This window comes from Haliaeetus albicilla, chromosome 12 (assembly GCF_947461875.1).
Source record: "Haliaeetus albicilla chromosome 12, bHalAlb1.1, whole genome shotgun sequence".
In the NCBI taxonomy this organism is placed as follows: domain Eukaryota; kingdom Metazoa; phylum Chordata; class Aves; order Accipitriformes; family Accipitridae; genus Haliaeetus; species Haliaeetus albicilla.
The window spans coordinates 27,984,085-28,008,795 of NC_091494.1; the positions used below are offsets into that span (position 1 = coordinate 27,984,085).

At 47.7% G+C, this 24,711-nt stretch overlaps 1 protein-coding gene across 5 annotated transcripts in view; it reads right to left on the reverse strand.

The window, feature by feature from the left end:
• Window positions 1-10,621, reverse strand: part of UACA (uveal autoantigen with coiled-coil domains and ankyrin repeats) — a 99,959-nt gene extending 89,338 nt beyond the window's left edge. For all 5 annotated transcript variants that reach the window (XM_069798702.1, XM_069798703.1, XM_069798700.1 and 2 more), the window contains exon 1: window positions 10,476-10,621. In XM_069798702.1, coding sequence (XP_069654803.1) covers window positions 10,476-10,532 — 57 coding nt within the window. In that variant the 5' untranslated portion in view covers window positions 10,533-10,621. The remainder of the gene's footprint in view (window positions 1-10,475) is intronic.
• Window positions 10,622-24,711: the final 14,090 nt, after the last annotated feature.

Below are 24,711 nucleotides of genomic sequence, written 5' to 3' on the forward strand. Positions count from 1 at the left end.
AAATACTCTCAGGAGTAATTTTTTCCCATTCCACCACACCACAAAGCTGAAACCAGACTCACGATCAGACTTCAGACAGTTACGACTGCAGAGCAGATGGAATGCATGATCCTATTTTGACAGAAATGTAACCGATTTTAAATTAGAAAACACACATGCCTCTGCTTTAAAAAAAAAATCTCCTTTTACAGTGATGAAACCCATTCTGAATAGAACCTGGTTTCAGCTTACTGCTGCTGCCAGTCTGTCTCCCAAGATGTTAAACGAGGAGTCACAAAGGCTGTGAAAACATTAAATAGACAGCATAATGATTAACAGTAGGAAGATGTAGAGTCTCCTTTCACAAGTTTTAAATTTAAATGGAAATCTCCCAAGTGCCATATTTAGAGGACTAGGTCAACAGGACAAGCAATGCACTGTTTTGTCTGCAGACAAGAAACACAGTGCATAGCCAGAAAAAACACATACACACACCCCCCAAAGGACACACACACGGGATCACAAATAACCTAATAAATGGACCCTCTCAGTACAGAGATTTTTAAAATCACTCATTCATATTTGCACAAATTCACCCTTTCCCAGCAACTTCTGAACTATTCCACACCACTTGCTGTGAGCACCCAGCCCTTCGCCTTGCAGCACTAACATGTTTCTTGGAAGAACCTTCCAAGACTTCTCTGCAATTAGTGTCCACATGACAAAGCCACTCCAAAAGAGTACAGTGATTACCAGAATGACTACGTCATCTCAAGTTATCTTCTGACCAGAACCAAGTCTGTCTCCTCAAGCTAAAAATGGCATTTGGAGGAAAAAAAAATACACTTCAAAAGTGACATCAACAGCAAAAATAAAACCACTTAACTGAAATCAGTTTGGTGAGAAACCATGTAGGTAGCAAGACGATGCCTTCCATAGTTTTTGATTTATCCCAAAGGTTTCACTTGTCTCCTTTTTTTATCTGCCTGCAGACATTCCTCATGACTCATGAGCTGCACTCATCCTGCAGCCCCTTTCTACTGAAGATCCTCCCAAGACACTCTTGACCACAAGATTTAGGATTGCTAAACCACATTCCCCAGAACTGCCCAGCTCAGACTAAGCACAGACAGCAGTTCTCAGGAAACACAGCTTTCATGGCTCCATCAGCACCGAGCAGCTTTGGTAAACACAGCCCAGCTACAGACTCACACCAATTAAATTCTTCTCCAGGGAAGCTGAATCTCAGAGAGCTCTAAGGGTAGAAACTAATGAAGCATGCTTGTGTTGCATTCTTTCAGTGTAACCGAAGTTTGGAACCTAATTCAGATTTGGTTTCTCAGAACAAAGACCATCAGATACACCAGCAGTGCAGATCCCTGGACATGCTAAATTACCAAGGATACCACAGGTGCCTACCTAGCTACAGCCAATATTGCCCACTTTCTGGTAACACAGAGCACCTGTTCTACCTAAGCTCAGCCTGCCAGGAATCCTTCCCAGCTCCAGGTCTCCAAAGACAAAGGAGTATCCCATCACCACCATCTGACTAGGATCAAATACAGTACTTGTTCCTATTAGCTTGTATCTGGTGTGCTCTCAGTTTAAGGGCTTTATATTGAGCAGATACATTAGGCATCTGCAGACACTCTGCACATCCATCTGCTATTATAACACCTTCAGGAGTGGCGCAGAGATACACATACACACCAGCACACTCGGAAAAAGAACATAAACTGAACAAGCACAGAATACTTTTAAAAAAGCTCTCCTAGCTTTCATTCAATGATTTAAACTTACTGGGCTAGAGGGATTCTACCCACACGCTTAATAATTCAGAATGAATTGCTCTATTAACTTAGCCAGTTTTTCCTCAAGCCCAGGTAAGCTTTTAGCATCCTTCGGTAAGGGACTGTACAACTTAACTACATGTTTCATGAACAATTACCTACTTCTATTCTCTCTGAACCTGAAAACCCTTATCTTACCAGGTATTTAGCAGATCAGAAGTCAAGCCACTAACTGAGAACAGTAAACAGCACAGTTCAGAGTCAAAGTTTATAGCAGAGTCTAGAACTACAACCTTTGAAAACAAGCCTGTTCCTCACCTGCCATTACAATTAAGTATTTAAAGATGAGAGCTGCAAGAGCATTAATGACTGCCACTGGAGACATTTACAGTCAGGACATAATTGGTACCAAGACTAACTACTCTCATTTTTCTTAGCAAAGGAAGACAGGATGTTCTAGCGTTATCACGAGCAGTGGAAAAGGCACACCACTGCTGGCAACGAAAGCCACGGGGTGCTATCAGCAAGGGTAGTTCTGATAGGCTGAAAGAAATAAATATTTATTTGTACACTGCTGACAACCAGAGAAGCAATTAGCAAAGTTAATGTTTAAAGTTTATTATAGTTATAGGATATATATTTATCAATAAACATAGCACCATACTTAAGGAGTCTGAGCATGAAGCTACTGGACATCATCTCCCTCTCAACCAAAAGAAAAGCAGGTAGAGTCCATGAAGCTGTGCACAGTATTACTGCACACCCTGCCACCCAAGTGTCCCTACTGAGGAACCTGGAGCAAAGTGCTTCATCAGTGATCCCAAGACACAAGAGGACAGAATAATACTGGGGTTATGGGGACCCAAACAGGACAGACAAATTAATATCCCAACCCTGAAGGCCTTTGGAAAGCAATCCATAATACCCTCCAATCCCAGCAGCTCTTCCGCTGAGATTTTTCTCAACCCAAATATTCTCCAGAGTGAAGTCCTAGCAGCCAGAAGGGAACTCCCAAGACTTTTCATGCCAGCAAGAAGATATTTCTGGTCATCAGTCTGAGCACAGTGAGTGTGGTACAATTCCCATTTGAGAATGCACTGACTGTTTTTAAAAAGACAATACAGGGCCAGGGACACAAGAAATATTAGCCTTAATATTGCAATGAAAAAAACTGTGACAAGTTAACTTGTTGCTGAAATAGTATTGCTCAGGAAACTTCCACCTGAACTCAGAATTGCTCATCCAGAGTCTCTAAACACTTCTGCCTACATAGCTGCAGAACACAGACTACATAAACAGCTTATTTAAATAGAGCATGGACAATCTTTAGCAGTCACCTAACTCACTTCAGAAACACCAGCTGTAATTCAAAGCAGTTCTTAAACCTTTCAGCCTGGAAGCTGACATAAACCTGTGAAACTGAACACAGCTCCTCATTACTGCTGGGCTAGGCAGATAATCCTATTAACAAAAAAAACCCAAACTGGACACATCCTCCTCTAATGCCATTAGCAGGTGACATAAGCACATAAAACACACTGAGAGCAAAGAGCTCTGGTAAAACACTGCCATCACCCCTTACAGCAAGGGCTCACAAATATATGAATAGTCCTAAAAATTATGTAGACAAAAACAGTAACACCATACTTTTATGGAAACAGTTATAAAACTACTAAAGCTGCAGTTTCTCAAGTCTGTGAAGGCCATTAGATAGAAAAATTCTTGTCAAAGAAGGACCAAGAATTATTTTATGCCTATCTTTGTCACAAGATATTAATTTTTCCCATTTAGGTGTCCTGCAGAGAAAGACAGGCACTCACTGACAAAGGGGAGTTACTTGAGAAAGGTACATTTGTCACGTAAGCAGAGCACAGATGAGAAGGGCAGGCTCAGCACATCTATCAGCCCACACATTTAATTTTCCTGCTCATTCTACAGAGGTCAGAGTACATTTGTGCTCAAAAACTAATGTCTGAACAGACACACCCTGTGATTTTATATGGCACAAAATGACGATGGCTTTTGAAGTAGTTTGATTTATTTAAAAACTGCACAAACTGGCAAAATGAAAGGATAAGGTAGACTACTGAAACTATTTTTCAAAGATGTTCACCAGGCTTAACTTCCCACTACAGTACAGATGCACATCAGCCAATACTCTATCTCACAGACTTTGGCTTATCTGCAGTTGCCTAGAAAAATATTGCAGATACCAGGTTTGAGCAAGGGTTAGCTCAAATGGGGGGGAGGGGCGAATGGCATTTTACATTTTATAAGCATATCTTGCTTATCAGGATATGTCTGCATTCACATACAAATGTTCTGGAGTTTAAAACTGCCGGAGTAAGATGTACTGTTTAGTCTACATAAGGGAAAAAACAGACACAGCTTGAACACAGGGTTCTTGTTTCACCCAGCACCTTATGTTATCACCTCATTTACCACAATTTCTCCATCCATGGAAAATTATCAAATGCTACAGAGTGGGCAATGCTTAGTCTAAACAGTGATCAAAAATAACAGCCTTCCTAGGACTGCTCTGGTTTTGCATTGCTCAAAATGCTTGTATCAAGAATTTGTATTAACAGTTGTGCTGTTGCATGTCTTGTTTAAATGTAACTGCATCCTTTAATTAATATAGGTAAAAGTCTCCTAATACACAGGTTAAAGCAAAACAAACAGTAACCATCTAAAACCCCACCATAAACATTTCTGATTTTACCCTATTCTTACAGCATTTTCCTTCCTACTACAAGTTAGTACATCCCATCAAGATCAAATTACTAAGTATCAAAAAAGTATTCAAATCTACTTCTAACCATCTGTGACATGTCAAATAGTCCTCTCAAAACCATCATAAGGGCTCTAAATCTGTGTCAAATAGTACATTTCTATCTGCAAGGAGCAACATGCATGTACCTAACAGCATAGCCAGTTTCCCTATTCAGCATGGCTGGGGTAGGGTGAAAAACCACTAGCATCAACTACAACAGCGCACAAGCTACAGTGGAAGTGTCAAAGAACTCTGCATGCAACTCCTGAAGGATGCAAAGTCTGCTAAGATTTAAAACAATGAAAAATATTTTCAAGTTTGTTTTTAAACACAACTTCCTCATGTGTCTTTGCCAACATACAACTCAAGTACACTGTATTGATAAAACATCTTCAACTTCTCAGCCCTAAGATACAGATCAACTTGGACACTAATAAAAGTGATCAAAACTACTTACGCACTCCAAAAACAAACCAGCATTTTTTGCAGCTGCATTTTAAAACAGCCTGTTAAGTATATTTTATGGTAACTGGGGCCAGACTTACACAAGTCAAAGAACATTACACCCTTTTACAGCAATGAGAGCATCACAGCTTTCACCACAAAAATAATGGGGAGCCCTACAAGCCTAGGTCCTGCTGCAGCCCAGCTTTGCCCCTGCAAGTGCCCAACAATTACAGAGTGCCCAGGAGAAAGTATTTCCCCTTTAAATGGGGAGAAAGCAGCAGCAAGGTCAGAGTCCAGCTGCCTTTGCCATTAAAAGCCGCATATCACGCTGCCTTCCTCAAGGCAAACCATTAGTTTGAAATTACAAGCTCTCAGGCAAGGACCAATTGATTTGTGTACTTCCATGTATTAATAACAAAGCATCAGAAAATATTAGGGGGTGATGAAACACGACATGACTATTACATTCATCATCCAGGGAAGCAGCCTGAAGCACGTATGCATGAAGAAAGGAATACCATGTTACAGTCCCAACTCGATCCTGTTCGGTCATTAAGTAATGAAAATATGGAGACAATATCAGTCTCTCAGCTGTTATAAGCATTTGCTTGCTAATAAATATTACTACTGAAATACTGACAAAGCACTACGTAAGTTTTATCTGAGCAAAAGGTCAGATGAACTTAAAACAGATAACCAAACAGCCTTATCTGCATAATTAAGTCTGCAAATCAGCTACGGATATTTAACTTGCACACAGGCACTCACTGTACCTCCATTTTTTTAAATATTTAATTGCTACATTCCAAAATGATAAAGCATTCATAAATACTCCTTTTTAAGGAGTCTGAAAATTACAATGCACCTGTGAACAGGCTGCACCACAAAGCTTTTGCTGAACCACAAAAATTGCCTGTCTTGACTAACCTTGTGTTTCTTCAGCATCAACCACAAACATCACACAAACAAGCACGCAACTCTAATTAACTAAATGCAAATGAATCACAAGGGGTTTTCTTCCAAGGAACATACACATTAGCACAAGCCTTAATAAAGCTTCCTGGAACCCAAACATACTCTAAAGAATAACCACAGTCAGCCTAAGATTTGACATTTGAATATTATGGTGTTGTTGATTCTTGGCCATGCTGCCTGAAGATGGCATTGTAAGGTCACCTTAGGTTGCCCACAACAGACACAAGGGAGGTAGGGCAGAGGGAATGGTAACTTTGCTCCAGCCAACAGCAGCCATGCTGGAAAAATTCTGCTGATGGGTCATAGCACTGTGATCAGCCTGACTGACAAACACTGTTTTGTCTTTGTACAGAGCAGAGTCATGACAAAATGCCATGAAAATCTTGTTTGTTTACAAACAGACATGTGCCACCAGCAGCACAAGTTTTTTTTCTTTTGTTTAAGAAGTTCAACACAAAAGTGATCTTGAATCTTTGGTTAAAATTAGGTTACCAAACATGTATTTTTTACTGCATTTCTTCAGTTAATGTGTATTCTACAGCACACTGGTGCGACAAATCATTTTTAACAAAGTCATTCTGCTGTACATACAAAGATAGTGTTGTTGATTAATTAGCACATTCAGACAACAAACAGTATTCTTCCATTCCCTTAATAAAAGTGATCAGATCAGAACAAGAGGTAGTACCTCCCCTCCCTGCTGCTGACAGGGCAGTAGTAGTTGTTTAATTGTGTACTGGGTCAACCCACAAAGTTCCACTATTTACATAGAGGAAAAGTCATCCATTTAACAGAACTGGACAGTCTCCACATGAAAAAAAGTGTGAACACAACCTTAAACAAGTTCAGCTGTCACTAACTACAGCACTTGTACAGGTATTAATTTAATAATCACAGATCATCATACCAGGGCAAGTACTCAGGTGTTTACCTTTGTTTCTTGCACAATGGTTTCCGCTAATTATATATGATGTTCAGTTTCTCTTGATTAAAAAAAATCCAACATCATTTTTCCCAGAGGGTAAAGGATTGACAGAAGTTTTTACATGGTTTTACATCTGCTCACTCTCATTACTTGCAGGTGCTCCAGGCAGTGCTGCTGATTTCTGAAGTGCATGCATACCTCAGACCATCTTTGCCTTTAATGTCATATCTTAGGATGCAAACAACTCCAAAGAAATGCAGACCTGCCACTGCTCAGTGATACAGCTTCAGCTGTGCTCAAAGCACTACCAAGAATCCCATGTTTCACAGTAAGTAGCCATCCCCTGGCAAGCAGTCCAGAAGCCCCCTTTCCTAAATTCCAGACTCCATTATAAAGGACAGAAAAGTGAAAAGCCCCACATTAACAAGATAATGCACCTCAAATCTAACAGAACACCTCCACAGCTATTTCCCAAATGTTAAAGAAATAAGTAGGCAATCTTTCCCCTCCCAAGCCAAGAGTTAGAATCTTACCAGTGAAAGTCAATTAGCAAAGGTCTGAAACAAAAATAACTGTAGAACAATAAATCAATCTTTCCCCAAACATCTCCTCAAGAAAGACCAACCAGTGAGCACTTCATATTTGCTTCTTGTACATACAGCTACAGACAGAATTCCTAACTTTACTGGAAGAACACATTTCCTAAACACAAACATACACTTATTATATCAGCATGTATTTTGGAATCTCAGAAATACTAGCAGTGCATGCTGCTGTGGTCACCCCAATAGGACTGACTACATTAATTAAAATCTATCTTCTAAATGTTGGTGAATGAGGCATCATTTCTGACTGAAAATGAGGAGCATGCCCTCAAGGCTTTGTGCTCCACAGAAACTGGTGCTAAAGTTTCCAGCCCACACTGCTGCAAATGATAAGCATGTGTCTCACTATTCCGAGCACTGAAGTTACTGAACAGGCTGCTTAGATTATTTTCCAAGCACCATCAGCCAGCTGGAGTTGGCAAAACTAGATAAATCCATTTTCAGACAAAACATTTTGGATAATTGTGGGATTGGTAACAACTATCATTTTTTCATTCTGCTGCTTTTCATGGCTTCCCTCCATCACAAGACGGGTAATAAAGCCATTTCCAAAAGATCACCATCAGAAGACAGAGGGCATGCAACTATTACCTTGACCTGGAGGAAAATTTTCAGAAGCATGATGAAGGGATTAAGTTTCTCTCCACCCCCCAGGAAATAGCACTGGGTGGGAACAGGAGAGAGAGGGATGAAGTTTCTCAAACAGGCAACTCTTTTTACACTTGTTTCAAGCAGGATCTATAAAGCTCACACTGGCAGGATTCCCACCCGCTTCCCCTCCTTCCCTAGCAGTTAGAAACAGAGACACAGCTTTACCCAATCATCCCCCCCCTTCAGCTTCACTATTAACACCCACCCATGCAGCTGAATTTTTTTTCCCCATATAGAAGGTTATAAGTTGGTGTTTGATTAGCTGGTGGAGTGATCATGTAACCAAAATATGTAATTAACAGATAAAATAAGTCCACCATGGGTACAAACACCAGTTTTTAAAAGATCTCACTGAAAGTAATTTCCCTTCATATCTTTTAGAATAACTTCAGCTCTTAAAAGTATTAAGACTGCTCAAATCTACTTTGAAAGGAAGGTTTATTGAGCCTTCACCTATGGAAGTGAAAAATCTCCACATCTATTCAAAAGCAAACATGAATGCTGTAAGTGTTTGTTGACATTTAATTATTGTAGGCTTATTTTGAAATAACAGTTCTGAAGTATAGGACAACTAATGAATAACATAAACCAGTGCCAGCCCACACATTACAAATTATCATAACAGAATTCTGAATCACTCCTTTGCACAGTGGAATGTTCAGCACAGTGATGCACTTCCACACGGAACTGTCATTTCATCAGATGAATTTGGTCAGCAGTTTACAAGCCTGAATATCAACATATCTTTCTAATGAGCTATTATTTTCAAGTAATAGCTTCAGATCCAAGACAAATGTGCAGGAGTACTTTAGAGATGGCTAATACCTTAAAAGACAACTGATAAAAGTCAGTGTATCATATTAACCTGCCCTTTTCCACTATTCCATGTAGCCAGCGGCAAGTTTAGCAAATCGGCACAGGAAGACAGCAATAAGCTTAGGAGTGCAACTGCCACAGTAGACTCCCAGGGAAGCATTTAGTGAATGGTCACAATTAAAGATGATTTACCACACGAAGTAATTTCCAAATATAGCTTTGTTCAGTTACAAAGACCTCTCTCATCAAAAGGCATCTGCAGAGATGAATGAAGTAAAAATGAAAACCAATAAAGCCATTTAAAGCCAGTTAACACCAGCCTCAATTTTGGAAGCCATAGAGAACAAGACGATTCCACCATCACAAAGGTACCTCATTTCCAGAGGTTGCAACAACCCCAGGCCCAGTATTCCCAGACTAGATGATCAGAAATCACAACTGTGTAAAGTCACTAGCCACTTTGAAAGCTTTTTGTCCACTTTCTAAGCAAATCCTCCTTCTGTGCACTAGGATAAGTGCTCCGATGTTGCCACAGAAATTACTAATGTTGAACAAGCTACTAACAATGCCATGCACGCAGATCTCGGCAAGCCCCAGGGCAGGTTGCCAGTCAAAGCTCAGCACTGGCTCCCAAGGCTCTTACAGAGAATTAAAAAAAAAAAAAGTGTTAATTTCTGCTGAGGCCAGAAAGCAAAACTGAAGGCAGAGGTAACATGCATTTGCATGCTTGTTTTCCGAGCTGCAGGTCATCTAGGGCAGCCTGAACAAGAGGCTGGGTGGGTGCCAGATGTAGTGCATATTCTCATCCCGCTTTTCCCCACGCCAGCGCTCAAAGATCCTCTCTCCGCTGTGCCTCCTCCCCACACACAGACCACCGCGGGGGCTCACTGCCTGCCCTTCAAGCCCTTGCACTCAAACCCCAAGGAACCTCCACCCCTCCAGCAGATCTCCAGCTCACTGAAGCCCAACTCCCCCAAGTGCCAGGGTGCTGCCCCTCCACGTCTCCCCAAGAGAGCTCACTCCCCACAGATCCCAGAGACTCTCTTACCCCCCAAGTCACCCCAACTCTTCCACGCTCTCTGCCCCCAACAAAGCCTCGGCTCCCCAGGGAGCCGAGACTCCCTCTGCTCTGCCCCCACGCAATGCCCCGCTGCCCGGCCCCTTCCGCTCCTCTCACCCCAGACCCCAGGCACCCCACACATCCACAGCCCTCCCCCCCCTCAGCTTCCCAGCCTCACCCCCAAGCAGAGCCCACCCTCCCCCCCGGAGCTCGCCGCCCCAGCGCACCTCCCCGCGGAGCTGCATGCCCACCGCCCGCCCGCGGAGCTCAGCCCCACCGCTCCATCCCCAGGTAACCCCATGGGGCCTAGCTCCCAAAGCACCAGAGCCCAGCAGCCCCCAGCCCCATCTCCCCTCACAGGAGCCCCCGGGCCCTCAGCCCGCCAGCGCAGGCTCCGACCCCTGGGGGGGCTCTCCCTCCCCTCTGCCCCCGGCCCAGCCCTGCCGGCACCCACCGCGCTGCCCCCGATGACCGCTTCGTGCTTCTTCAGGCGGGACTTGAGGCTCTTCATGGCGCGGCCCCGGGCGGGCGGGCGCGGCACCGGCCCCGCGACGCGCACCCGCCGCCGCCACGGCCGGGACGCGCTGGTCCCCGCCCGCCGCGGCACCCCTAGCCCGCCGCCCCGCCCACCCGGGAGTCGCAGCCAATCGCCACCCGTCCGCGCGGGCGCCGCGGCCAATCACCAGGTGGAACAAGGGGAGGGACTTCCTCATTTTAAAGGCCGCCTGAGGGGGTGTGGGTGGGAGCGGCGTGGCGGAGGCGGAGTTTTACCTCGTGCGGAACCGCCCGCCCGCCAGGGGGCGCGCCGCGGGCGGGGCAGAGGCACGCGGCAGGAGGTGCGCCACTCTGGCGCCAGGGCAGCCCCTGAGGGACACCAGTGAGAGGGCGGTCGGGCCTTGCTGTGCTGTGGGGCTCGGGATGCGGCCAGGCTGCCCCGGCGTCTGTGCCTGCTCCCCGGGAAGAGAGCGCCTCCATCCCTCCGGGTTGCCGGGCTGGGGAGGGAGAACAGAGCTCCCAGGCCTGGTGGCGGAAGGGAGAGGGTCGGAGCCTGGCGCACGTACTTGCCAGGAGCAGAAAATGCAAACCGAGAGCTGTCCTTGCAAACGTCTTCCGTCTTAATAAACGAGGCGTTTATTCACAAGAGATCTTGAAAGCTGAGTAGAGGCAGCATTTAAAACAACGTAATTAACTGCCTGCTTCTGTGTAAGGAATGTCTGAGGGTGGCAGTTTGCTTGTTTTGGTCACAGCTTTGTTCAGCACAAAGTCTATTTAACATCTCCTTTTCATCACATTACTCACAGCCCTGTCACACACAGTGGCACAGCACTGGGAAGTTTAAGGTCATGCACAGTTTTGAGGCTATTTAATTACAACCCATGGATTGTGTTTAAAACCTTGCTTATTACAGCTGAATTGGAGCTATTCAATCAATATCTCTCTCTAGCATAAGCAAAGCTCTTGGTAAATGTCACTGCTTTTTCATCAGTTCAGGCAAACTGGATTCAAACACTTAGGTGTCTCTGTAGGTGGCCTGTTTAGAGGGAAAGATACTTGGTGTCTTTAAATACATACTGTCATTTCGTGCACATCAGGGTTGCTGGAAGGTACCACCATGCTCTGAAATTAAAACCTTCGCCAGCAGAGTCTAACCCCGAGCCTAACCTCATCAAAAAGGGATTAAATCCAGATCTGAACTCTTCAGAGAAAGGATGTTCATGATCTGAATGCCATTTAATGGTTTCAGGGTTCCCTAAGGAGGCCTGCTTTCAGGCAACATCTCTCCTTTCAGGAGCCACCTCCATTCACCCCATGGATGCCTCCGCACTTTCAAGGCACTGATGGAAACTCTAAGACCAGCATCTCCTCAGACAGAAGCTGACACCTCTGTCATTCAGCTGGCCAGAAACCCCTCGGGCTCTCAAAGGCCTCTAAGTCCCCTTTGAACCTTGGTTCCCACCACTTCAGCTTGGTATTGCCATCCTGTCACCACTGGCACAGGTAATCTGACCCTGCCTGGCACTAATCAAAGTGACGTGGTGGGTAAACTGACAGTAGCAGCTGGAAGCTGGTGAGATCAGGATTCCCCGGTTATTTTCTACCCATGGCAATACAAGCAGTGGTTTCCTTTAGCTGAAGGTACAGAATTGAAAAAGCGAATTCCTAGAGCACACCCAAGCCACAGCACCTCAAAAGGGTGTTTGTGTAAGGATCTGCACAAACGTGAGCCAGCAGTGTTCATGTCCACTCACAAATCCAAGCACAAAGCTAACCCCAGCACCAGTCTAAACCGGGGCAGATGAACTGGTTTGAGTTGTTCAAATCAGAACCATTGTCTGCTGAGTTGTCGCAGAAAATAGTTGGATCATTAAAAATAAGTTTTTATTACTGAAAGTTTCAGCTTTGCAAAATATTTTCTGACTTTCAGGACCAAGCTAACAGCAGTAGCTTTCTCTTCCCTCCACCAAATCTATGCTGTTTAAAGGAAGCTCCTTCTGAGTCACTCCAGCGACTCTCCAGGGAAAGCAGAATTTTAAAAATAACTCCTTGCTATCATGTCAGTGCTGAGAAGCTGCACATAGCAGTTCCAAGTACTCAACCAGTTCCAGAGCCATTCCCTGTCCCCAGATAATCAAACGCATATATGCGTTTGCACCAACCAGCTGGGGCTCTGCTCTTCTGAAGGCTCAGCAGCCACTGCAGGAAGAGGATGGCATCTGCCTTGTGAACCAGCTTCCTGCTGCTGGAGTTGATCGTGGGTGAAGCTTGTCCCAGTCACACCACATTTCTCACTAGCCAGCTCTGTGCAGGGTAAAGCAATCAGCCAGATCAGCCGGAGAGGAGCCTTTCCCTTTTTTCACTTCTGTCAAAGCAGAAAGCTCCCTATCTGAACACCATCTTTCAGCCCTAGTGCTGCATGTGTCAGCACAAGAACAAGATGTTTCACGTTAAATTACTAGGGACTGACTTGTACAATTGACTGGCATCCAGGCCGTCCAGATTCAGGAGGGAACCCAGCTAATCTTACTGCCTCAGCAGCACGTACTGCAGCTCTCACCTTTGACTCACCAGCCCAAGCCAGGCCATAGCAGTGCAGTCTGGACAGATGTCCATGCTCTGGCCCTTCCCCTGACCACAGAGCCAGAGCTGCTCCCTGATTCTGGACACATCTACCACAGTCTTTTTCTCTGGACTTCTCACTTTGCTCCCCAAATTAATTCAGGCTGCTGCTGCTGGTAAGATTCTTGGCATGTAGTTCCCACTACATCACCCCTCTCCACATCCCATCCCCTCTCTGCCTATTAGCTAGATATATCCTCATTTGTTCTGCAGTATGCTTTCACCATCACTCTATTACTGGTTCTTGGCTTCTATCACCTCATTCCCTACTTGTCTGGCTAGACTTTCTCCCAGCTCTCTTATAAGTGAGACGAGCCAATACAAGCCAATCTGCTATGGCTTGTATTTGCTTTGCGTGGGCACAAACAGTAGAGCACAACCTGAGGGTGGTTAGATAAGGTCACTTCACTGCTGACAAACAGAGACCAAATGGAAATTTGTAGCTCTTGCTGGAGATTTGTTCCACTCTCTCCCCAGCTCCACATATTTCTTTCTCTGTGACTTTATCCTTCAAACCACAGGTTTCTTTGGAACAATGACTGACACTGACTGTATGTCTCCTTGTATGCTGACATAGGGTTTGGTGGATGCCCATTAGATGCTCACACATCAGCAATACTGTGCACACGGTAGCCGCTGTCCGCACTCACCGCTGCCATGGGTGGCCAGCCACAGGAACTGTCAAAAGTACTGCTGAGCACAGCAGGGCTGCACGCACTAATACACACTTGGTGCCGTTTCAGTAACCGTGGCTAAAATCTGATCTAAGCAAGCAGCTTATGTAGCTCAGAAACTATCACACTGTATCTGCTCAAATGTTTCATTTTTGTGACAACCTTTGCTTACAGCAGCACAACAAAGGGTGTATTTATTCCAACAATGTTTGTATGATAAGTACTGAGTTAATGGCACACAAAATTTGCTGGCCAGTTCTCTAACAGGCCTGGGATCTAATTAATCTCTGGCAAGTTCCCCTGAAATAGAAGCAGTGTTGGCCTGCACATCTAGCAGTCGAGACAAACTAATTGGAGCCAAGCTGTACAGTGAGATAGGAGGAAGAAATAGCTTCACCATGGTGGAGCTTTTTTTCAGAGTTACAGTGCCAAAGTCTGCATTTCTCTATTAGGAGAGCACCATTTGTGCAATTCTCTTACCCACAGTCAGAGTTCAAGAAGTATTTGAATGAGAGTCATAAACCAGCACAAAGCTAGGCGGTCGTGCACTCCACAAAGCGAGCTGATGGGGACTTTCTGAGCTTGTGAGCAGCAGAGACAACTGAGCAGTGGGTTTCCATACAGACTGTGACTCCCAGACCTCCACCTATGCTCAGTTACATCTTCCCTGCAGCCACACAGGGAGGTGTCTGGGGAGCATCCTCCGAACAAACCACCGCATGGCAGCATCTGTCTCCAACAGGAGTCTCAACAAGCTTTGGTTCTCAGCTATTTTGTAAGACAGAAAAGCAGATCAGTGTGAATATATTGCACTTCTCTAGGCATTTGACTTATCAATCCATTTGTAACAGGACACAAAAATCAAACCCCAACATGACTAAAAGGGAAACGCGCTCCTCACTTTCTCTTTCTACCTGGTCATTAAATTACCCGGCCACTTCCTGCATCACTTGCTCCCTTAATCATCCAGATAAATTAATCTCCACGCCAGGCACACGCGTGGAGGAGGACATAATTTTATCTCCCTTTGCTCTTGAACCCATGAAGAGTCACAGTCTTCACTGCGAGGATACAGCGAGGCCTTGTTCTCCTAGGGCATCTTACACCCCGTCTCATGCCCAGGCTCACAGCTGGATGCAGCGCACCTGGCAGAGGCACACTTCTCTGTCCAGTGCCTTTCTGAGCTGGGTCTTGTGCACACACCAGACGTCTCCTGGGAGCAGCCTGCAGCGATGGCCACGCAGGACCGGAGCACACACGCAGTCACTGGCGCACCAGGCAGGCCCCGCAGCCTGGCTGCTCTGCCTGCTGCCTGACTCCCACCTTCCCCTACAGCCGCTTCTCCCCATCCCCCAGAAGCGCCAGCCATGTGTGCACAAACCTGCCCACATGTCTCACTGCCTCTGTGCTGGGGATGCGGAGGAGACGCGGCCGCAGGTATGAACAAGCAAGCAGTGGGAATTCTTTAACAACACAGAGCCAAAGCAATCCAGTGTCCAAGCTTTTGTTTTACTCCTTTCACCCCCATTTTGTTCTGGGTTCCAAGAAAGGGAGAAGGGAGGAAACATGGTCAGATGGAAACCTCCATGCAGCCAGCGTTTACACACTGTGTTCCTGAACCAGTCTGGCATGATGCCAAGCTTAGGAAAAAAACAAAGCATGTGCCAGCCTCTTGGGAACTGGATTTGACAAAAGCTCGGCTGCCAACTTGGCTGCTCTCGCTTATTACTAGCGGCTATTTCAGAACAGTGCCTGACAGTCACAGGAAACACTCAGCCCTGCACACGAAGCACAGTGCCCAGACTGAGCGCGAGACCGTGCCTGTCATGAAGAACTGCCTGTGTGTAACCACCATGGCAGCAATGGGAATGGAAACAGGTGGGATACAACCTTCCAAAGCTGTACGGCAGGTGAGAAGTGGGTGAGAAACTAGGGCTGCTGCCTGCCACCAAGGCAGCCGACAGAACAGGCTGTCCTATGTATTCATTACTGATTAAAACACACCCCAAAAGAAGATAGCACCCAAAGGAAGGGAATCTGTTTCAGCAGCAAGAGTGGGTAAAGCTCAGGTTGTGGGTGAAAGCTGAGACAGAACAGCTCCTCAGTTTTTCACACACAAACGTGTTTGCAGGCAAGTGGCTAATTTCATTTTCATGACCGTGTGGGACTCTAGTTCCAGTTGTAAGGGGAAGATTTTGAAATATTGCTGGGGAAGATGTACATGTAAAAGCATCTTATCTTGGGTCTCCAAGCCTTGCCAAGTACCTCTGCTGCTGAGAGAAAGCAAATACGTTTTCAGAGAAGTGAAATTGTTGTGATGAGGCAACAGCACTGAGAGACAGCCAGTAAACCTGTGTTTTTAGCACTGTGGTCCACACCATCTGTGTCATAAATTATATTAATTAAGCAGCACATTCCAACAAGTATAAGGGAGCTGAATTTCCAAGTGAAACTAAAGGCAGTGTGTCACATACAGACTGCAGTGTTCACCCCAGAAAGCTGCAGTTGAACTCTGTGTAACGCACACTGTGGTCGTATCCGAGGTTGTGAATGCTGCATAGCCAAAATTAGAAACAGAAGTGGGTGCAAGAGACACAACAAAAACTTCTCGCATTCACACATGCATCAGGAAATCATTGCCATTAGATTCTGGTTCCCCACACCACAAACAAAAGTGGGGTTTTCTGCTGCCTCTGTTTATCAGCAAGAGTAGGCAGGAGCTTCAATCACATACTGCAACCCCTGTAACATAGGAGCTTCTGTCTGGGGGCCTCCCGGGATGCCACAGTACCATGGGCAAATCTGCAGAGAGTGAAACAGCAAACACTCTGCAAACTGAGAGCCGGGTGTAGCCCCACAAGGCCCAGTGGATTAGCAAAGCAGTTCAGGAATGGCTGTGGAGGCAGAAAACATGAAACAAGCATCTGGAAACATGGAGATCCTGAACTCATCCTGTAAGCGCTCCCTGACAAGCAATTCATCTGTGGGCTGGCTTACAGCAGAGACCTGAAGGGGAACTGCAGGGGCTGTTTCATTCTGGCAGACTCTTAAACTGCCCAGCTGCCCAGCAGCCACATGTTCTTGCCTCCGCTCAGAGCAGAAGCAAAGGGAACTTCACTAACCCCTGTGCCTGGACCAGTGCTTCTGGGGCTGTACCAAGTGAAATAGCAATGGCAGGACAAAGCCCTGTCACCCATGGACTGATGTGGTCACAGAGATAAAGCCTTACCGTAAATATGCTAAATGGGAGGACAGACAAATAGAAGGGATAAAGAGAAGTGATAAGGAGCCTAAAGGAATGTAAAGATCAAAAGGAACTTAGCCAGACCTGAATGTTTTCCTGGGCCTGATAGAACAGACTAGCCAGGGAGTAACCATGCTCTGGTTTAACGACTGATTCATTCAGTGAAAGAGAGAGAGAAAAATGTGTCTCTGTGGGAACATATAGCATACAAATCCATCTGACCACTAGCAGAGCTGCAAACAGGTCTTCAGAGAGACGATAGTGTCTATGGGGAGCCAGCCCCGTCCAGAGGAAAACATCTCAAATAGCTGTTTGTCATTAGCACGTCTTTCTCCATCCTCACTGGATTGGTTTTGCTGGCTGGCTACACTGGAAACCAGAGCTCCTAGGCAACACAGGACGCAGTTTCCAAAGCTTTAGCGGTGGAGTCAGTAGCAAAAGGAAAGCTCTTCCTAAGCTTCTTATCCGTGTTTGTATGATGTCTGGGGTTGGACCATCAACAGCTCGGAGCCTTGTTTGAGCTAAAATGGATCAACAGTGAAATCAGAGCCCCTTGACCTTCAGTAGCTCCCTCATACTCTGTCTTCTCTTGGGAACTCCTGTCAGCACAGGAGAGATCCTTGATTCATTTTTAGGTTGATGAGGAGCAAAGCAAGCAGAGTCCAAGGTTAGCAACCATCCAGGCATGGATTTGCAATGTAATAATAGCAACCACAGAGTCTCCCACAATAATCCTACACAGCAGTGTCTCCTGAAGCCAGAGAAACACCACACAGCTCTCCAAGCCTCACAAAATAGCTTCATTATCTCTGCCATACTTTGTCCACTCTCCATCTGGTCTGATCAGCGGGAAACCAGCAGGGTTTGAAATCCTGCCTTCTGCTGAGGTAGCAGCTGAACCTGCGCCAGCAAAACCAGGGGCAGCCCGGCATTCACAGGAGGAGCAAGAATGGAGCTGCAGCGGAGGAGAAAGGGGAGGCGGCTGGGGGATGCACAAACCCCCGGGGTAACGCAGGGAGAACAGGAGTGCCTGGGGTGACCAGTGAGGCTGGCACACGGCTGTCAGCTCGCACCAGCGCTGCCCAGTTCCTGCACCCGCCAATTTCATTATACTCCTGCAAACTAAATCTTCCACCCGCATTTACTGCTCCCTCTTGGATGCTGGCCGATGGTAATCGGGGTGTGAATTTCCTACGAATGGGATTCAATTCTGGAAAGGAGCTTTGGCTCATGCTAGGCAGCAATCTGTACACAAATCCGGGCGCTGATCTAGCTGTAGAGCAGAGGCCTCAGCCCTTGGAGCACTCCTGGAAGAAGGTGACAGGCACACTGTGTCCTAATTCCTGTGCCTCCCCCCCAGCATGCTGGACAAAGCCACCAGGCAACAAGAGGCTGCCTGAAATACCTGCCTGTTTGGTTCAGCAGCCGCGTAACATGAGCCTGCTCTTTGTGCTGCAGTGCTGCGAGAGCTATTCAAGGATGGATTTTCTCAAAGTCTTGTCATTTCAAGAGAGAGGGAAAAAAAATACTCGTGGGTCAAAGCATCCAAACAGCCTGAGAACTACTCTGAAAAGAGTCCTTTCCTCTGCCCCTTTCACATGCTTTTGCATGTGCCAAGTGCCAGGGTGCACTCCAAGCAGACACTAGACACTGTCTCAACAGTCAAGAGCCCCTCCAGCACCACCGGGATGGCGCGTCTCCCCCAGGAGAGCACGTATGCCTCCGAGCATCCCCCACAGCTGCTCACTGGCTCTCGAAGAGCTCACTTCCCTGGCTACATGAGCAACTTCTGCTCCTGGACTTGGTGCCTAAATTCAGGGCTTACTAGAGCTGGTGAGACTCCAGCCCTGCTAAACAGCGTAAGTCTTCATCTCTCTTGGTTTTTGTTATTTGAATATACTTGTTTGCTCACTCAAGTGGAGTGAGCAATCTGCATTGTAACTCCATCGATAAAATAACCTCTGTCCTGCTAACAGGGCAGCTTCCACTTTCAAATTCCTTCTTGCATACAACCGGGGAGGCATTCAAGAGTGGCCTCTGCAGCAAGGGCCTCTTGAACAATAAGCAACGATCACCCCCGTGTGTGCAATTGCACAGCACTGCTCCCTCTCCACCTCCCCTGGAGGGCCCAGGCAGCTTTGCACAGCATGTGCAAGGCAGCGTAGAAGCATGGGTAAATCCATTTCAGTTCCAGTTTTGCTGGAGGGGAGTGAACTCGTCCATAAGGATTTCCCCCGCATCCTATTCCACTCCTATTCCTATGGCCACATCCTCCCTGCATTTCCAGCTCATATGAAAACAGGAGGAGCCTGAGTTCCTTCAGAAATATTAACTACAAAGACTTGGAAAACAAGGGTCAGGGATAAAGCAAGCAGTGAAAAGCATTGAAACTAGGAACTGAACAGTCTAATACAAAATAATAATGGGTATTAAAAAATCAAAAGCTGAGCATACTGAATTCAGGCACAAAGCCTTTCCTTCTGCAAGCTTCCTCACCACAAGGCAGGTCCCTCCAGCGCAGTGTGTTTTTCAGGGAAATCGGGCCATACAGATGTGCTCTGCCTGCACGGATGTGGAAGGAGACTGAGATTTGTGTCCTGGTTTGCACACTCAATTACTGCTTACCCGGATCAGGCCTGGAGAAAAACCAAATGTACTTTCAGGGTCCCGTTAGCCATCCAGGATGACTGCATCTCATGCAGACCCATTCAGTCGCCCGCCTCGCCATGACACAAGAGTCTGGCATGCTGAATCCCACTGATAGATGTTAGCAGGGATGTTTATGCTAAGACTAATAAGCTGCCGCTTTTATGTGTCCTCAGAAGAGTGTTGCAGGCTGCCTGCACACATCGCTGTGCTGATTTACAGCTGCTGTATATTTTGACATTTTTGTTGTTCGTACTGATGAGGGAAAGAAAATTACTTGTATTTTAAATAAAAGCTTAAATCCTGGAGCACAAGACCCAAACATCAGGGAAGAGAGCCTGTTGCCAAGCCACCCTAATCCGAGCACTTTCCTCCCTGTATTTAGCATTCCTGTTAATGGAATTTGGACTACAGCTAATGCTGATTAACATTTCCATGTTAGTTATTTCACATAATCTTTTCTCCAGCTGTGGCAGAGACTAGAAACACGCCATTTATACTTGTTCAGTCGCTGATTAAGCGTGCTTTCCTAGCTCTTGCCAGCCAAAGCCGCTGAGAATGAAACGCTACTATGTTTAACCAATCCTAATATGGATCAATTCCTAAGCACAGGAATGGTGTCCTTTCCCTATAAATCTCTGCCTGGATAACAAGATTTTGATTGCAGGCTAATCCTGGGGTGGGAAAACGGCGGTAGGCGATTGGTATGAAGCACTGGAGGCAGAAGTGTGGGCGCGAATGAGCACTGCACTTTTTAGTGATGGAGCACTGGTAACCGCCAGCCCATAAATAATATATCTAATTTTACACCTGCACTCATTCTTCCATGCTGGGAATTCAGTGCAGATACACTGCAGCCTAAAATTAGAGCAGGTTACAGACATGATCTTTAACATGTTAAAAGTAGAAACATGCCGATGGATGCAATGTCCTCACCCCATCACTCCAGCCTGTTTCCACTCGGGGCTGGCAGGAACATACCAGACACCACTCGGGGGCACCTACAGTGTTTGGTTACATGGCTTGGGCAGCGTGGCACAAACACGGCACCCGGCGGGACTGCGTACCCCAGCACGGTGCTCCGTGCCACGCTGCCTTGGAGCTCTGATCGGAGCAGCCCCCAGCTGCCACTTGTGAGGTGTTGGGGTGTCACAGGAAGGCATCCAGAGGAGGGGCTCTGGAGGTCGACCACTGAAACTTTCAGTCACCTCCGTCAAATGCCAGCTCTGCTGGGCAAACCTGCCATGCTCCCCATCTCAGTTCTGCCTGGCCGCGTCACTCCTGCAGCCTTCACCACTGCTTTATGGCATCATGAGAGATGCAGGGAGCTGAGCGTGGCTGAGCAGAGGTGAGAGGGTCCCCAAGCCGATCCCTGGCAGCCCTCCATGACTGCAGACCACAGCTGCCAGATGTGAGGTCCCTGTCCTACTGCACGTTATCCTTCCAGCACCGGCCTGCTCGACCTCCTCTTACCTCCACCTGCCTCAGTTTCCCCTGCTCCTGTGGCAGGAGTTCTGATTTCATCTCCTCAGCTGCTCAGAGGACTCTCTCAGGCACCAGCTTGGGATTATTCTGGGGTAGCTTGGCTTTCCCTCATTTAAAAAAAAAAAAATCCAAAACACTTTGTGACACACCAGTTCTTAGTCAAAATTAATTTTTATGTATCATTAATTCTCCCAGGATGAAAAAAAAATAACACTGGCATGTATAACTGCATCTGTTTGCAAGGTATTATTTGGGCACTAGAGGTACCTCTGCTGTATGAAGATGAGAAGAGCTGTTTCTGGAAAGCAGAGGGTGCCTCACAAGCAGCAGGGGAGACGCACCTTCAGCTCTGTGGACCCTTACACCCACCATGGATGTTGGCTTTATGGCAGGACTGGCATTTTATTCATCTTGACATGTGGGCAGGTGAGGTTATGGCTGCCACACAGGTTCAGCTGGGGCAAAGAGACACATCAGAGCAAATTACGGGGAAGAGCTTCTGATGTGAAACTCCCGTGAGAAAGAACGAACAGGAGAAACTACTCCCCAGCCGCTCCCAAGGGCTAATTGCTGAGAGCGATGGACCAAGAAGCATGCAAGGAAGGCCCAAGCAAGTAATTATCCCGCCTCAGGAGGAGGATCATCACCTTCATCTGTAGCTGGGTTCAAGTGGAGGCTTGGAGGTTCGCACAGGTCAGGGCTCCCGAATGGCAGCCCCATCACGCTGATTTGGGTGCGGTGGAGATACCAGCTCTGGGCTGGGCTGGTGGCAGGACCAGGTTATCAGGACTGGCAAGGGCTGCTGGCAGCAGGCAGGACCTCAGGCAGCCCCGGCGTTCCTCACTCCCTGGGTCCGCAGGGGTCACACGCCATCACTGATGTACTTAAGGCAATCCAGGGAGTAAACAGGGAAAAGTGGAAATCCCTTGAAACTCAGCACAGTCCAGTCCTCACCACATAGCTCTCCCATTCTGTCCTGGTGGAGCAGCAATGCTGGGCAGCCAAGAGCGTCAGGAACCTGCCCTGCAGTTTTAAAGGACCTACAAGCAAAGGGCCAACCCGTCCCTTAAGCACCGAGCATCTTTGCAGTCTGGGGAGGGGACAGGGCTTGGCAGCTGAGGAAGCTGGTGTGAAGGGAGGTGACCAGGAGCCCAGCTGGGAGAGACTGCAGATCCCCCAGGTCCCCAGCTGTGGAAACCTGCCCTTCCCTGCCGTTTAAAGAAGTGGGGACGAGAGAGAGACGAAGGAAGGAAAAAGAGACTGGAGATGCCCTCAGTCCAGAGGAGAAGGGAAGATGGTTTCCCTTTGTCCTCCAGAGAGCCTTCAGGAGAGGACAAAAAGAAATCCCCTTGCTGTCTCTAGCTCTGAAAAAAACCTCTCCTTCTTTTCTGTTTTTCACAGATCTGTGCATCAGCTGTGCAAGGCAGAAGCTGTGCCTTCAACAGGGCTTGCTCCAGGGCCTGACTCTGCCTTCAGAGCAGCATCCAGGCACAAGTTGTCAGTACTCGCCGTGGTGGCAGGGGCACGGCTCAAGGTATGGCGGCAGCCAAGCCAGAGAGGAAAAACCTTCAGCTGCAGTCAGTCACGTCTGCGGGGCTGGGGCTAGGCTGCCGTGAGGTACGCTGCACAGGGAAGCAGCACTTCACTCGGATTATTTGTTGTTGGAGCCTCAAGGAATTAGAGAGCGGGTTTTTTTTGCAAGCTGTAACCACGCAGGCAGGAACTCAAAACTGCCCTTCTGAACCCTCCAGAGGTGTTCTGAAATAAACATTTTAAAAGGTTTAAATCAATAGCAGATTTTTCACGCGGTGTTTGTGGTGAAAGGAATGGGATGGAAATCACTAATTACCTTCCACTGATTAAGACCGAGCTCTTCCAGCCACGCCTGCACGACAGCTGCCCCATGGCACGTGTCCCCATGCTGCCCCATGGGACCCGCGGTGAGGTTGGGTCAGGCTGGCAGCACCGCCAGTGGAAACCCTGAGCCGTTTTGTGCCGACTCGGAGACCAGCCTTGGGCACGTACGTCTACCCTGACCCTGATAAAGCTGGGGTTGTTGGGGCGGCTGCCGGGCTCGCAGGGACGATGCTCAGCCTGTTTCCATGGAGAGCTCAGCAATAAAGATAAGAAGAGATGAGGGAAGGGTGGGAGCTTCATTAGTCTGATTCAGGGAGCTGGGCCCCTGGCTAATAAATCCCTCTTGTTTGCAAGAAAGGGTATGCCGGGTTTCCCCTCTCCACCCAATTAAAAAACAAAAGCAGTGATTGCAGCAACAGGAGCGTCCGGCTGATAACGCGCCCGCAGCTCTGCAGGGCGGCTGTCCTGGCCACAGAGCCAGCACACAGCGGGATGCCTCCAGGCTGGTCTCCGCCATGGCGAAGCCACTTTCCTTTTCCCTCGGGGTGGACACAAGGGCTGTCACAGGGTCAGGAGTGAAGGCAGATGTGCCACACCATCTCCTATGCACAGGCTCTCGGGTTCAGGTGTGCCCATACCTCACCAGAGGCCCACGGACCCCCATCTGCTGTGCCGGGCACCCAGTAAAGCCAATGCATGAGGAAACTGCAGCAAGAGGACAGCAGGTGGGAATGGGGCCACGTTTCATCCCAGACACCAGCTCGGTGCTCCCGACAAGCAGGAGTCACGATCATCAGCATGCCACAGCCTGAGAGGCTGCAGGCTCAATAGCGATAGTAACAACATCCAGCAGTAACAAATGCAACAACAGGAGAAATATTCTCAAAACAGCAGCTAGTGGCTTTGCCAGGAACCATCCCCAGTTAGGGACCAGCTGGCTTTTTTTCTCCCAGAGCACACACTGGCAGCACGTCTGTCCCCACCATGCCCCTCTGCCCCATGCGGCACAGGTGATCCTTACCTCCCTGCATCCCAGCCACCAGCTGCCCTTCCCCAGGGCCTTGTTGGTGCCAGCTTCTGCCCCGTCCTGCAGCCTCTGCCCCCGTCCGATGCCCTTCTGGGCGTTATTCAGCTGGTGGCACAAACCGTCTGGGATGCCGTGGAGAGATTTGTCAGTCACGAGCAGCCTTCCCACCTAACTTCTCCAGCCTCACCTCAATGTCCCCAATACGCTGAGGGCTCTGGCATGGGGGACAGGCAGCTGTGGGGTCTCAGGGTAGCATCAGCCCCTGCTTTTATGTCAGCATCTCTGCCAGCCCCGGGGAGGCCTGTAAGGCATCTGCCTCTTCCCTGCCTGCTGCCCCCAGTCCTCCCAAACATGTTTCCAGCCAGGAGCAGAACAAGGTGGAGAGGGCAGGGACCCAAAGCTGTGGTTGCCCAAGGTGTCACTCCCGGCTAACTCTACGCTGGCTGGAAGGAGGGCTGTCCCGCACGGCATCTGGGCAGGGATGCTCCATTACCCCACAGTCCCCCAGCTAGCATCTTTCCCAGCCCTCCCAGGGCACAGACGTAGCCCCAGTGGGACACATCCAGGCACCGGCTGAGCAGCTTTTCCCTCTGGTGGCACTGCAGAAGGCTCAGAGCGGGCAGGCTGGGCACACTGCACC